Below are 14,168 nucleotides of genomic sequence, written 5' to 3' on the forward strand. Positions count from 1 at the left end.
ACGGATCTTACAGGCGGTACGGCTCGGGTACTGACAACCCCTCTTCTCCTCAAGCAAGTTATTACAGTAGATGTAGTGCTTGTTCTGTCCTGTAGAGGCGCACCTTCATCCGGCTCGCCAGTACTAATCTCACCGGAGCCACGCACGTCTTTCTCAACACCGCCTGCTAATATCCATTTTCTCCGATAATGGACGCGGGATTCTTCCGCGTAAGTTCTATAAAAGTATTTCTGACTTTTTAGTGTCTTACTGCTAAGTTGCATGGAGATATATACTCCTTGTTTTATACATTAATATGCTGTATTTAGGTGGAGGGCCATACAGTCAGGCGGTAACGTTGTGGTCAGGGCTCCGTCTATCAACTGATGACAAACAATCTTGGATTTCAACAAGAGCCGTGTTTCAACTGGACTATATCCAGAGTTTACACGTCTTTACGTAATTGATGTTTGTTACCATATAGCCTTATGTAACGATACATTGCCTGCACACAATAGCCTTTACATGTTCATTTACAGATAGACACATTTGCAGGAAATAGACGAGCCAACCTAGTTAGCTAGCTGGCTACTTCTGCTAAGATGGCGTCCGGGCGGTGCACCATGGCGGTGCACCGTTTCCGTCTCTGTGGAGTAGTCACGACAACTACTACGCTAACGCTATCTAGATGCACTGACTAACAACACTAATGTGACTTGTGATACTCTGTCTATGTCAGCGCTGTTGTCGGTCAAGATAGCCTCCAGCTGGTGGCTAATATTAGCCTGTCAGTTTCCCCTGGAGGATTAAGCAGGCTGACTATTAGCTTAGCTAACGTTAGCTTGTTGGTATCATCGTCATATCTGATTCAGTTTGACGGTTTAGATTTAACACGGTACTGTGGTTACGTAAACTGTATTAAACTAATAATAATATTTTAATGTGACGTCATGTGTTAGCACAAGTATAATTATGTTTGCCAACTTAACTTTAACTCAGTGTTTTGATGTTGATGTCAGTATCACCGGTATGTTAGAGTACCGTCACGCTTACGTTACACTGGCCAAATACCAACGAAGTTGTTATGCCTCTTAATGAATAATGTGCAAGACATGTTTCAAGCATACGTTTATAAGCGTGTAGATATTATTGCCAACTTAAATTAGCCAACTAAGAGTCGATTGTTGATTTTTTTTTTTTTTTTTTCTTCAGGGCACAAGTGCGGAGCAAGACAACCGTTTCAGCAACAAGCAGAAGAAACTGCTGAAACAGCTGAAGTTTGCAGAATGTCTGGACAAGAAGGTATAAGATCATCTACATTTGCATTATTTTTACATTGTCAGTACCCCTTTCTTTCTCAAACAAATTTTGCTGCCTTGAAAAGATGTACTGACTAGTTATGTTTGTGATGTGGCAGTCACTGTTGTTTATGATTGCATGAAACTGTGAAACACAGCCTATACATTGAAGCCTCAGGTCATTTTATTGTCTTTACTAACTGGCTACCATTGATTGCTTGTTTCACACTTAGGTGGACATGACCAAAGTGAACCTGGAAGTCATCAAACCTTGGATTACTCAGCGAGTGACGGAGATTCTGGGGTTCGAGGATGATGTCGTCATAGAGTTCATATTTAACCAGCTCGAGGAGAAGGTAATGTCTTTAAAGTGTTTGTTTTTGTTTTTTTCAAAACTGTCATACATTTGAGGGCATTGTTTAGATAGTAAGAAGGGATGTAAGCAAATAATTGCAAATCCTAGTCAAATTTGAAATTGAATGGGTAAAGTAACAATTGGTGTTAAACTGATTTATGACATAACTATGTTTTGCTGTTATGTGACAAAGTGCCTTTATTCAGCAGTCTTCTAATGATGATGTGATTTATGATTTAAAAGGCCTGAACCAATATGGATGTTATACCTTGCATCAGAAGTATAGCACCAACACCTAATTAGCTCTCTCCTGAGCCCAAAGTCACTGAGCCCAACTCTCCCTTCATGATGCAGTGTGTGGTTTGAGGTGAGTTATATGCAGGGATTACCAATATCATGTCAGTGAAAGACATACCTGAACAATGCCATAATCATGTTCTGTAGGTATTAGCAGTGCATCAATAAATTGCCCAGATCCCTTTTAAATGTAACTGGAATTATAGGATGAAATCAGGGAGGGTTTAACAATTTGCCACAGCCTAGTGTTTAGAGTAATGGATCTCCTTGTTTACATCGTTAAAGAGTAACTAGGAATATTTTAACACCAATCTGAAAGTATTGTGCCTCTGATTGAAAGTTTTATCTCTTTTGCACCTCTGTTGGGTGTGGTCAGCAGGGTTTTCTGTTGCACTTGTGACTACACCTTACAGGGATGTGAGAGTGCCATGACCACACCCCTGTTGTGTATCTACATCACTGTAGCAAACTGAGAACCTTTTCAGATTTTCATCTGATTTTGAGTTATTCTGTAACAAGTCTGTTAAGTCTCTGACAGCACCCAGCATCTCAGTTGCGTGTCATCAGATGTGCAACAGACTTGAGATTTTGAACCACAGGAAACAATACTTTTCTGTTTGGTATTAAGTTACTCTTTAAACTGGAAGGCTTTTGAAATATCTGTAGTGGTCATGTTTTTGACCTTAACAAAATCCTTCTTGCCAGTAGCGCTGTAATGCTGAGCCCCACTGATGTTATGTAGTTCATTTTTAAATACTAAATTGTGCATGTTCTTTATCTCATAGGCTATTGGCTACTTTAGTTAAGAGTATTTAAGTAGGCTCATTGTCCAAGAGTTTCCTTTTATTCAATCGTAATGTGTACCCCACTGATATGTCGAACCACTTGTGATGTCTGGGTAATGGGTAATTTCCATTGCACTGGCTTACTTTTGGAAATAGGAAAACAGGGGCAGGATAAGTAAGTAATTTACACACAGTATTCTTCATTATACATTTATTACTAGGATTCCATCCCATAGTATAATATTTCAATGCTAGTTTTGGTTTATAAGCGTATAACCCACATTAATAACTTTCGTTCTCCTAAGACGCCAAAAACCACATGTATTTATTTAATAACTGTGACACCAGAACTGACGCTTAAAAATCTGATTTATTTTTTTTTTGGTTCTTTTTATTTGATCTTTTGCTTGCCATAGATTTTGGGGGTGGTCCGGGCTAAGCTAAGTTTAAAGGGTACTGTTGCATAATGGTAAGAAAGGGAAATTCAATTGAGATTACGGTATCTCACAATAATTCTATCAGTTGTTGAAATAAAACTCCTTTTTTGTGTAACTGTGTACTCATTATTGCTTGTTCGTCTCTTGCAATTTAGATAAATGATATAACATTAAGCTCAAGGTGGTTGAGTCTCAAGCGGTAGGGAGGCGGAAGCAAGCCAAGGGAGCTCCGTGCCCACTGATCCCACGGGACTCACTGAAGACACCGGAACTGTACTTGCAGTGTTGGGTTTTAATGCACTCTGTATTGTGGCTATTTGTTTAACTCATGAAGTGTAGACTGTGGGGTGACCGGAGAACAAGGGGTGGGCAGGGACACAGAAATGTAATTAGTGGGTATGTTATTGATTGTATATCTGGGGAATAAGAATCAGAAATAGGTATAACAGCAATATTGCATGCAGTTTTTATATCACTAGATATGTTCCCCCCCCCCCCGCTAGCTCGCATTCTCAGTTTGAGTTTGTGAGTACGATTTTAAATCAATCACACATTTATTGTTGATTCAAGTATTGGACCCAGGTATGTTAAGAATTGTAGTCAGTGTCTTACATGTTTTGAGTATAGTTAATTACACAGTCACAGGTATAGTTTAGTGAGGGTTAGAGGGTAGGTAGTCCCATTTGTGGGATCCTACCCCCCCCACCCCCTGATATTTTGCCTTCCATTATTTCAATGGCCATATGGTCTTTTCTCTCCCCCCTTCGTGTGTGTGTGTGTTGCAGCACCCAGATAGCAAGATGATGCAGATCAACCTGACGGGCTTCTTGAATGGGAAGAATGCCCGGGAGTTCATGAGGGATTTGTGGCCCCTGCTGCTGAGTGCCCAGGAGAACATTGCTGGCATCCCCTCTGCTTTTCTTGAACAGAAGAAAGAGGAAATTAAACAGAGACAGGTGAGCTTCTCCCTGAGGTAAATTTGGCAAAATGGCTCGGTATGCTGTAAGAAAGTCATTGATCTGTGGTTGCTGACAGTGATTACAAAGTTTTGGAAAAAGCTGGTGTAAATAAGTCTGACAATGTTTTGGGTAGAAGCGTATACAATTTGTCAAACACCCTTTTGTAAAATGCCTATAAGACACAGAGACCCTGTTTCCACCTGGTAGTAAAATCCAATCTGAGTGATCGGATCACAAGTGGACAGCTCTAAGTACGAGTGGAAACGCTCTCAGGACACACATTGTGGACGCATTGAGATCCGATCACTAAAACCCCATTCAGAGCTGGTCGAGGCAGCATATGTCCGCATTCTTATAGCAGTGAGAATGGAAATGTGTCCTGAGTCACATTAAGGGCCTCCTACTCAACTGTGAGGGGAACCACATACTCATTCAAAGTATTTATCATGTCACAGAATCCACAGAGTGAATCATGTATTTTGGATGTTATCGTACTGTCTGTGTTTTTGTTCCGGTGCTGCCTGCTCTTTTATCCCCGGCTATCTGGAGCACTCTGCAGTACGTTTTCCTGGAAAAGCCAGCCGCCGGTATACAATAAAGTTGTTTTTAGTTTCAGAATTCCTACTCGTACGGCGTCTGCTTTAGTTATTTAAAAGGCTGACATTGCCAGACATATCTCCACAGCGCTGTGTTAGCTCTGGAGAAAGACAGCGAACTAAGTAGTCAAACTGGCTCTGGAATGGTTTCATTTCTTTAAAAATCTTCACAACAAAAGTCCCCTGTTATTTTGTTATTTAAATGCTTTTATTATGAAGCGGAAAAATCTGGAAATGTTGGGTCTTCATCAGCAGTAACGTTAACACCACTCCATAAGCAAACATGAAGCGTAAAATAAAGCAGATATAATATAGAAACTAAACTTCAAACCACACGGATTCAGTTAGAAGCTACATATGTACTGAGAGACGAACACAGACTTTCAAAAACCTACGGTCTTCTTCACAATAAAACCTCTTTGGGGTCAGCCTCTCCTCACCAGCCTCGTGGTGCATTCAAAGTTATTGTAAAATACCCTTTTCCCGTCCAGTGGTTGTTTTTGTCGTTTAACGGGAAGTTACTGGTGAAATAAGTTATTACATTTTTAATAAATCATTTTATTTTGACCCTGCGGCCTTAGCAATAAACAAGCCGTTCTTTAATATCGCCGACTCTCGTTTTGTGCTTTTTTTTTTTTCTTTTTTTTTTTTTTTAACAGCCCTTCTGAGTTTGCAGGTATGCAGTGTATAAATACTGTATTTCAGGATAGAACATATATGGTTGGTGATGGTTATTTGATTGTTTCCCCGTTGTTCCATTTCCGGTAGATTGAACAGGAGAAGCTAGCTTCCCTGAAGAAAGTCGATGACGATAAGAAGGAAAAGGACATCAGAGAGAGGGCTCAGTCAAAAAGCCCAAGGAGGTAAGAAAACAATGCGTCAGTATTGATAAGTGGACAGATGTTGGATTTGTGTAGGCTATTTATTCTGTTTGCTACTTCTCTGTCCAGACGGAAGACACGGTCACCATCACCACGGCGAAGGTCGCCAGTGAAGAGGGAAAGGAAACGTAGTGCCTCACGCTCCCCAAGACGCAAACCCAGTCCAGTTGAGAGCAGTTCACCCCCTCCACCCCTGATGCAGCTGCCCACGAAACCTTTGGAGCAGCTTGTGGAGCCAGATACATTGGAAGGAGTTCTGCCAGAACCAGTCATCCAAGAAACTCCATCCATCTGGTTTGTAAAATACTTTCCTTGCGTAAAACTTTGTCTTGGATTCAGTCAGTAGTTATTTGTTCCTAATATAAGGTTTAGTTTGTTCTTGTTTTACGTGTTTGTTTTTGTAATTCAAGTCAGTTTTATGAGTCATACTTTCAAATTTCTTTCATGTTAATCCTTTCATTATTAATGGGGGGAGGGAGGGGGTTGTTGCAGTGCATTGGATCAAAAGCAAAAGTAGTATTCATCCATAATTATATTTAGCTTAGAAACAGGAAGTATAGTACTGCAGCTTTGCTTTTAGATAAATAAAACAAACCTTGGGTTAGAATTTAAACTTCATTCTGTGGACTGTAGTGACACAGTTGTGGAGGTGGTGAAACCAGACTCTGTGACTGAAGTCAAGGAATCTTCGCCAGAGAAGACTAATAAGAAAGAGGAAAGGCCCAGGTCCCGGGAAAGGGAGAAGGACAGCAGGAGGGAAAGACCTCACCACCGTTCTCGTTCTCATTCCCGCACTCGCAGGCGACGCTCCCGTTCTAGGTAATTTCTGTTAATTTCATTTTAAGTTATTATGGTTTCCTCCGGTCTTCTGTTCCAATGATCTTGTATAAAATGTTCTTAAAGAAGAGAGAAAAAAAGTTCAAAGCTTCTTTCCCTATGTACCCCATTTCAGATCTTACTCCCCTCGTAGAAGACCGAGTCCCAGGAGGAGGATGTCTCCTCGTCGAAGGAGCCCCCCTAGACGTGGCCCTACCAGCTCCAGACAGAGACACAGACGCTCCCCCGTCCGCAGGTCAGTGGCTGCAGCCTAGTGGTTAAAGGATCAATCTGTTTATATATTAGATAGATAACCTATCATCTATTTATATTGTTTTAGTATTTTACTGGCCACCACAATTGTGTACAGTTGTGGGCCCATACAGAAGATGTGGGAGAAGAGCAACTGGAGAATGACAAGAAAGGGGGGAGAGACAGAATTGGGGCAGGTGGTGGTGACACGCAGCAAAGGACTACTGGTTGGATTAGAACCATAGACCGTATTAATGGACAATGCATCCGGTTCAGCGAATTGCTGCAAATGCGGAAGTGCCTTAAACCTGCATTCTATCTGAATTTCAGCAGGGGGCGACACGTGTGGTTGCAAAAGGAGGTCGGTTTCTGTAGAAGTCTGAGAAAGTGACCCACTTCTCACTTGATTTATTACCTCAGTAAACATTTTCATATTGAGTTTATGGTCTCAATCGCTAGTTTTAAGTCTTCTGCAACACAGAATGTTCATTTTTTGAATTATGGTCTCGTTGATTTTAAAATCGGCGATAAAGCAGGCCGTGTTTTAGGGCGTGGCTATGATGTGATTACCAATGAACGTAACGTAGAGTGTAAGCAGCTCCTCCCTCACTCCTCCCTCTCGTCTAAAATTGTCACATCCGCAACCAGGATGGCTGTACCCGTAACGGCAAACTAGACGACGGATAGCAGATCAAACCAATGGGTGACGTCACACACGCACTGTCCATTAATATACAGTCTATGATTAGAACCCAGGCCACTGCCAAGTCACTCACTCTACTGGGTAAACCCCTGACGTCCCATGAGAATAAACTTTTAGTGTGTTTGTGTCCTGCAGGAGGCGCTCTCGCTCTCCTTCATCCTCTGGCAGCAGCTCTTCCAACTCTCGTTCACCTAAAAAAGCAATGAAAAGAATATCTAACACACCGCCCCGGAAACCGGTCCATCATCCTGACAACCCCATTAGCCCTGCAGGGAAGGACAGACGATCACCATCTCCACGGGCCAGAAGGGGCAGAGGCTCTGCATCGCCAGCCAGATCATTTGGTATGATCTCTAGAATTCTTTCATTGCTCCCCCTAAATAATTACGTCTTTATCTCATACTGACAACCACGTGATGCTTATAGCTCCTCTTGTGTTTTAGAAGTTAGATCTCATCATTTAAAACCGTGTAATGCTTAAATTCCCTTGTTGAGGTTACAGAAAGCCAAATAATTCCTGTGCATTTTTAGGACTAGGCCGTTATTTCAAGAGCTATAGTAAAAGAATATGATTATCAAAAGCGCATCTATAATTCTTGTTTTGTCTTGGTTTTTAAGGTTTGAAGCGAAAACCAGGAGGAAGGGGTGATTCTCCATCTGATAATGCCAAGCCCAGACCTTCTGAAGGGTCTGAGTCAGGTAAGCATTACATTATGTCTCTTTGAAGAAATATAATGGCCTGTGACCTCACGGTTCACACATTTTGATGGCCGGTCATATTGAGTTCCCAGCCACTTCTACTTGCCCCGGTTTTCAGCAGGAAGGGGCACGTTTGCGCATGTTCATTTACCACATTAGTGTTTCCCATTACAAATTACCCACTTTTAATCATTGTGCCAATGACATGAAAAGGATTATTTGTGAAAATGCACTACAAGCTAAGATTGCTAGGCTAATAGTAGAAGCTTGGTCTACCTGTGCAGAAAGAAAAATGATTTCCACGGGCTTGTGTGAAAATCCTGCTTCCACCTCATGCCAAAATGAATATTCTGACTTCAGTTCAGAAACCAGGTTATGTTAGACCGTAGCAAATGGATATTTTTTTGCGATGTAGAAAGTTCAGTGAATCTATGCCCAAGGACCTCATTACAATGATCCAGTATGTTAAGCTGCTTTTGATAATTGTGTATTGAAACCACTTGGGGTATCAAGACAAACAGGAATTAACAAAAACCTCATGAAACACACTTGCATACACTTAAACTAACACAACGGACAATAGAAGTATAAATGTATGTAGGCCTGTAACAAAGAGATAGGTCACACTTTGGTTTGCATCCATCAAACACGTTTACAAACGGTGTAATGTCCCAGAACTGTAGCTATCCTATGGATTACTACCAGAGGAAGCCCCACCCGCAGTTGCAAGTCATGTCGGCTTTTGAATGTTAATAATCCACCGAACCACCTTTTACACGTTTTAGTAATGTTAGTCTGTCTATTGTGTTTAATCTACCATTGTGCTTTGTTAAATTTAGTTAAGTTACCGTAAATGACGACGCTGTAGCGGAAATGGCCGTCATTTTTTTAACATTATGCTACAGTAGTTCCTCTGGGATTTGGGCTCTTAATTTTCTAATCTGTAAATCACAACTTGTTTGCTAACCTTTTTAAAGGTCCTAAGGGGTATGACTGTTGATGGTAATTGTTGATTTTTAGATGTGCCAAATTGTAATTATATAAGTGGTTATTGGTCGGACTGTTGCGCTAAAGCTATGCTAGCTCCAGCTTGTTGCCATAGCAACTCTAAATCTCTTAATACATCCATGATCTCAAGCCAGAGAAATCGAGCATGCTCAATGATTAATGCTTTTTTTTTTTATTGATGAGGATAAATGTCCTATTGTCAAGTTGACTTCATAGGCTGTGTTATTACATTATCTGGGTCACAAAACAGTGATATAACCAAAAAATGTATCTTGGGATTCATTAAAAACTTTAATTTGTTTGAAAAAGTAATAGGCAAATCGTTTTTAAATTGACTGAAAGAGACAATTATATCGTTAATCGCAATTATTTCTGAGATAATTGTATAGCAAAATTTAGAATTGTGACAGCTCCAAATATAGGGCTGGGCGATATGGAGAAAATCAAATATCACTATTATTTTTCACCAAATACCTCTATCGATACTGCAGCAATATTGTAGTGTTGACTATTGGTGCTTTCACAAAATATTTACTCAATGAGATTTTTGATAATCATCAGTAATGTGGATATAATCACTTTTTTGACATAATTGTGGACATAATGACTAAGTGGGTAAAGGCAAATAATAGAACAGTTACAACAGTCTGGTAAGTTCAGAAAATTACATCACTTTACTGTAATGCAGCCATTAAAACCAGGAAAAGACAACACTTATGCCATATTACGATATCCAAAATCTAAGACAATATCTAGTCTCGTATCACGATATCGATATAATATCGATATATTGCCCAGCTCTATCTAAAAATATGGTCAAATGCCATGCATAGACCTAATAAAAACTCAAGCCACAGGTATATCAATTATTTTTCTGTATTAACTTACTTTCCCATGGCAGTCTGTTTCACTGATTTTGCTAACACTGATGAGACACTCAATGCTCTACATTTCAGACGAGGATAAAAATGAGAAAGAGGCAACAGCAGATTCGGTGCAGCAGCGACGTCAGTATCGCAGGCAGAATCGACAGTCGTCTTCAGGTTATAAGCGTTTTTATCCCCGTTCTGTCTTTCCCATACCCAACCCCTCTTTTTTCTAACCAAGTCTCTGTATATGCCATCTTGCACCCATCGTCTCATGGACTTTTGAAGCTGTGCCCTAACCCCAACCTTGGTGTTTTTTCCTCACCGCATACAGTCAGTCAAGGCTGCAATAAAACAGTTGCTGATGTCCTCTGTCTGTTTGGTTTCAGATACAGGGTCTTCCTCCTCCGAAGACGAGGGGCACAAGAGGCCAGCTACAGGGCCAGGTGCCAGAAATGGGGAAGTCAGGAGGAGACGCAGCCGCACACCCTCCCCTCGGAGGCGACACAGGGATACCTCTCCAAGGTTAGATGTTACTTAGCACAGTACTTGCACATTATCTAACGGTTAACCTTCTGTACCCTCAGGTATTTTTGACAACTCATGGTCCATCTGGTTTTATTTTCTAAAAAAGCTTTTAAAACATCAACCCTGTTGTGCACAGTCAATCTATAAACATAATTTTTTTCAGGACAAACTGGGCTATTAGAATATTTGTGATATAGTGAGGTCACTTGAATGTAAAAAAATAAAAAGGTTGTGGGACCATAAAGACAAATAAATAAAACGGAATTGAATCTCATATGTATTGATATCCCACACACAGCAATAAAACCTAAGCCAATCTCCTATTTAAAACAGTTCTCATATGTCTTGGGAGTCATCCAGTGCAAAAATAAACTTAATGAACATTATAACTCATATAAAGGACAAACTCTTTACATTTCTTCAAAAAAGGCCCAAATTTATCCCAAAACTCAAAACGGTAATGCCATTCTTCTCTGTAAAACGGTTTAGACCGGTAATAGACTATCTTTGTTGTCCCTCGGATGATGTATTGCTGGCCTCATATGGGCCTAATGTGTGACGGACAGGTCTTCCATTGGTTTACAAGACAAAAACAAGCGTCTCCCAAAGCATCATGTGAAACAAAATGGATGGTTAGCATCAGTGCTAGTGGCGATCGGCGGCCAAAAATTCATAAATGATGGACATAAAGTGGATCAAGCTTGGATGTAAGAGTTTGGATTTATTGCTCAAAGACCCTGAAAAAAGGCACAAGTTCCAGGCTGGATAGAATACCTCCTGTAGGGGCTACAAAGACACCACGGTGACGGCCAGAGTGTTAGCTTCTAGCTAGAAAAGACTGTAAGTCTCTAGCTCTTATGGCTCTAAAATAATTAAAATATGAATCAGAGATGCAGTATTCGCTGTTTTTCCGGGCGGATAGGGTTAACATGATGTTAAATCAAATTATGTTCTGTGTTGTTCATATGTATCATTTTTTGTATTTGTATCCCTTCAGGAAAAGACGTTCTCCTTCTCCTGGACGCAGACGTCACACCCCGTCTCCCCCACGGCGTCGCAGATCTCCCTCTCCTCCTCGACGAAGGTATAGCCATGTTAATCATTTTATCTCTAGAGCTATAATTTGATAATTAATAACGAAAAAAATAAAAAGGTTTTTTGACAATTACATTTTGGGCTTCCCAGGTCTCCTTCCCCACCTCCCCGTCGTCGTTCTCCATCCCCAAGACGATATTCACCCCCTATCCAACGACGCTACAGCCCCTCACCTTTGCCTCCACAGAAGAGGAAGATATCTAGCTCTCCCACAAAACGCTCTTCTCCAGGGGCCAAGCGACGCCCGTCCAGGTCCCCCAAGCGCAGAAGTTCTCCTGCTCTAAGGAGACGCACTCCTCCATCCTCATCTCCACCCAGACACAGGAGGAGCCCCATGTTGCCTTCTGTCAGGCCAGGCAGGGATACGCGATCCCCTGTTGCAACAGCCAGCCGCCTCTCCCCGCCCCCTGCAAACCGCAGTCGCGCTGTAAGGGGTTCCGCCAGTCCTCAGGGACGCTTTGAAACCTCCAATACATCTCCATCTAACCAGAGGAGACAGCAGTCCCCTTCACACAGTGGCAAACCCATCCGCAGAGTGTCCCGCACCCCAGAGCCACGCAACAACCAGAGGTGAGCAAGGCAGATGGCACTATCTCATGATTGTCGTAATGCAGTTTTTATCTTTTTGTGTTCTATAACCTGTTATATACATGTGCCATTGCCCTTTTTGAATGTCACCTTTGTCCTCTCCACAGACAATCTCCAAGTCCCAAGCCTATGAGGAGAGCATCCTCCAGATCGGTTTCCCCTCAACCTGTAGCTCAGAAACGTCCAGTCCCTGCATCTGCCTCCCCCTCGCCGTCTCGCTCAGCCAGTGGGTCTCCGCCACCAGCGAAAAAAGCCAGCAGTGGTTCTGGCAGTCAGTCCCCAAGCAAGGTTAGATATTTGAGCTTATTGACTAATAGGGTTGTCTTAAGATCGGCTGCATATATACAGGTTCATAATTAGAGTCTTGACTATTATGGGTATTTTTGGACAATCTGCCTATTCAATTTGGCAGTTATTGCAATGAAAGTATGCAGATACTTTACATGTGTGTGTAAATAGGCAGGCAGCAAGCCAATAATGTGTATTATTATATTAGCCAGTACTATCTTGCCATCCACCATCACCTCAGTAATACCTTCATCAAGTCGGAAATATACACTAATGTGAACTTTATGCAACATCATCCCATCTCTTTAACACTTTCTTTTTAATGACCTTAAATACTGAGAGTCCGTGAATGCATTCTGAACCTCAAAAATAAAAAGTATAACTTTAGATTGTTAAAAATTACATGAAAATAAATAAGACCTCTGTTGTGGCATAAATCCTTTGTTGGCAGAAAAAAATACTTCAAACATCATCCCTGTGATGTTGTTTGTGGTGTTACTTAGTTGCACTGTTAATGTTGTCTTCATAAAAATCTGTTCTATTGCAGAATTCCGATGTTGAGGGCAGTGGGAAGAAAAAGAAAAAGAAGAAGGAAAAGAAACACAAGAAAGAGAAGAAACACAAGAAGCACAAGAAACATAAGAAGGCGAAGAGTGGCGGCACTGTGACTGGAGATGGACAAGAAAACCAGTGTGTGGAGGAGGATGGAGAGTCTAGAAAGGTGATGTCTAGTTTCTGTGATTTTTAGCTACCATGGCTTTGTGCTTCCTGCTCAACGGGGAACATATAAATAGTGGTTATTATGCTGTTTGTCAGTCATCAAGATTCTGTATGTGTCCAGGTGGCAAGTTGAAAGGCCTGTATTTCATGCTGTTTTTCGTTTAGGAATCAGACAGTGAAGTAGAGGACAGCTTGGATGACCTGGAGAAGCACCTAAGAGAAAAGGCCCTGCGCTCCATGAGGAAGGCCCAGTTGTCTCCATCACAGATGTCCTGAAAACAAGGGGATTTCTCACTTTTGAATTTTCCACTCACTCTTGATGTTTGTCATCAACCTGGTTCAGCTTTAGAATGTACAAATTGTTAAATCTCGAGTCTTTTTTTGTTTTCTTTTTACTGGTTTGGTACATTCTGAAGAGTGTTTCATTAAGTGCTTGATTTGTCAGTTAGTGTATTATCTTAACTGTAAAGAAGCTTGTGTTGTCCATAATTTTAAATTGTTGAGCAGGGAAACGAGGTTAGAGTTGGGCAGGTATAAGATTTTCCACAGTCTACAATAGATTCCATTGAGAAATGATTGCATGTGCAGTGATTGTCTCTGATGTGCATGAACCACTGACCTTATGGAGTGTAGAGAAAAACCAACATACAGTAACATACTGTTACTATTGCCTTTTTATTAGTGAAAACTAATAAGTTGCACAGCTGTGTGAACTGTTAGAGGCTGTAACAGAATGTCTTGGCCCGTATTGTAACTTAAAAGAGGTGTTTAGCATCATTTAACCTGCTGTTTTTCTGACTTTAAAATTTGTCTTGTTATAAGACTAAAACAATCTGATGTGATAAGAGTATGCTTTAATTTTTCCAAATGGATTAATATGCAATTTTATGTTGACACCCCTGCACCAAGCTAATCTCTGTGGGACTGCTATATGATTTGTATTTAGTACCCCTGGCTCTTGTCATCCTTTCAGAATTAAAACCTTTTTATAGGATCTGTGTTTTCCTTAATGTTAAGA

At 41.0% G+C, this 14,168-nt stretch overlaps 1 protein-coding gene across 4 annotated transcripts; it reads left to right on the forward strand.

Moving 5' to 3' along the window:
• The first annotated feature begins 50 nt into the window (after window positions 1-50).
• On the forward strand, window positions 51-14,160 carry srrm1 (serine/arginine repetitive matrix 1). Of its 4 annotated transcripts, none has more exons than XM_031288709.2 (17): window positions 51-209; window positions 1,192-1,281; window positions 1,511-1,633; window positions 3,937-4,107; window positions 5,475-5,569; window positions 5,657-5,881; window positions 6,221-6,406; window positions 6,540-6,659; window positions 7,494-7,702; window positions 7,977-8,057; window positions 10,022-10,108; window positions 10,321-10,456; window positions 11,457-11,543; window positions 11,645-12,124; window positions 12,250-12,430; window positions 12,978-13,151; window positions 13,316-14,160. In XM_031288709.2, the coding sequence occupies exons 1-17, from the start codon at window positions 189-191 to the stop codon at window positions 13,424-13,426; spliced, it is 2,577 nt and encodes an 858-aa protein (XP_031144569.1). In that variant the 5' UTR covers window positions 51-188; the 3' UTR covers window positions 13,427-14,160. The 4 variants fall into 4 exon arrangements, with proteins under 4 accessions (XP_031144569.1, XP_031144571.1, XP_031144570.1 ...); XM_031288711.2 differs by having other exon boundaries at window positions 13,323-14,160; XM_031288710.2 differs by lacking the exon at window positions 10,022-10,108.
• The last annotated feature ends 8 nt before the right edge of the window (window positions 14,161-14,168 follow it).

This window comes from Sander lucioperca, chromosome 18, assembly GCF_008315115.2.
Source record: "Sander lucioperca isolate FBNREF2018 chromosome 18, SLUC_FBN_1.2, whole genome shotgun sequence".
Taxonomy (NCBI): domain Eukaryota; kingdom Metazoa; phylum Chordata; class Actinopteri; order Perciformes; family Percidae; genus Sander; species Sander lucioperca.

Coding starts and splice junctions, on each gene's coding strand:
- srrm1 (XM_031288709.2), top strand. CDS start 189: ATGGACGCGGGATTCTTCCGC. Junction 1,282..1,510: donor CAGAATGTCTGGACAAGAAG/GTATAAGATCAT, acceptor TTTCACACTTAG/GTGGACATGACCAAAGTGAA. Junction 10,457..11,456: donor CACAGGGATACCTCTCCAAG/GTTAGATGTTAC, acceptor GTATCCCTTCAG/GAAAAGACGTTCTCCTTCTC.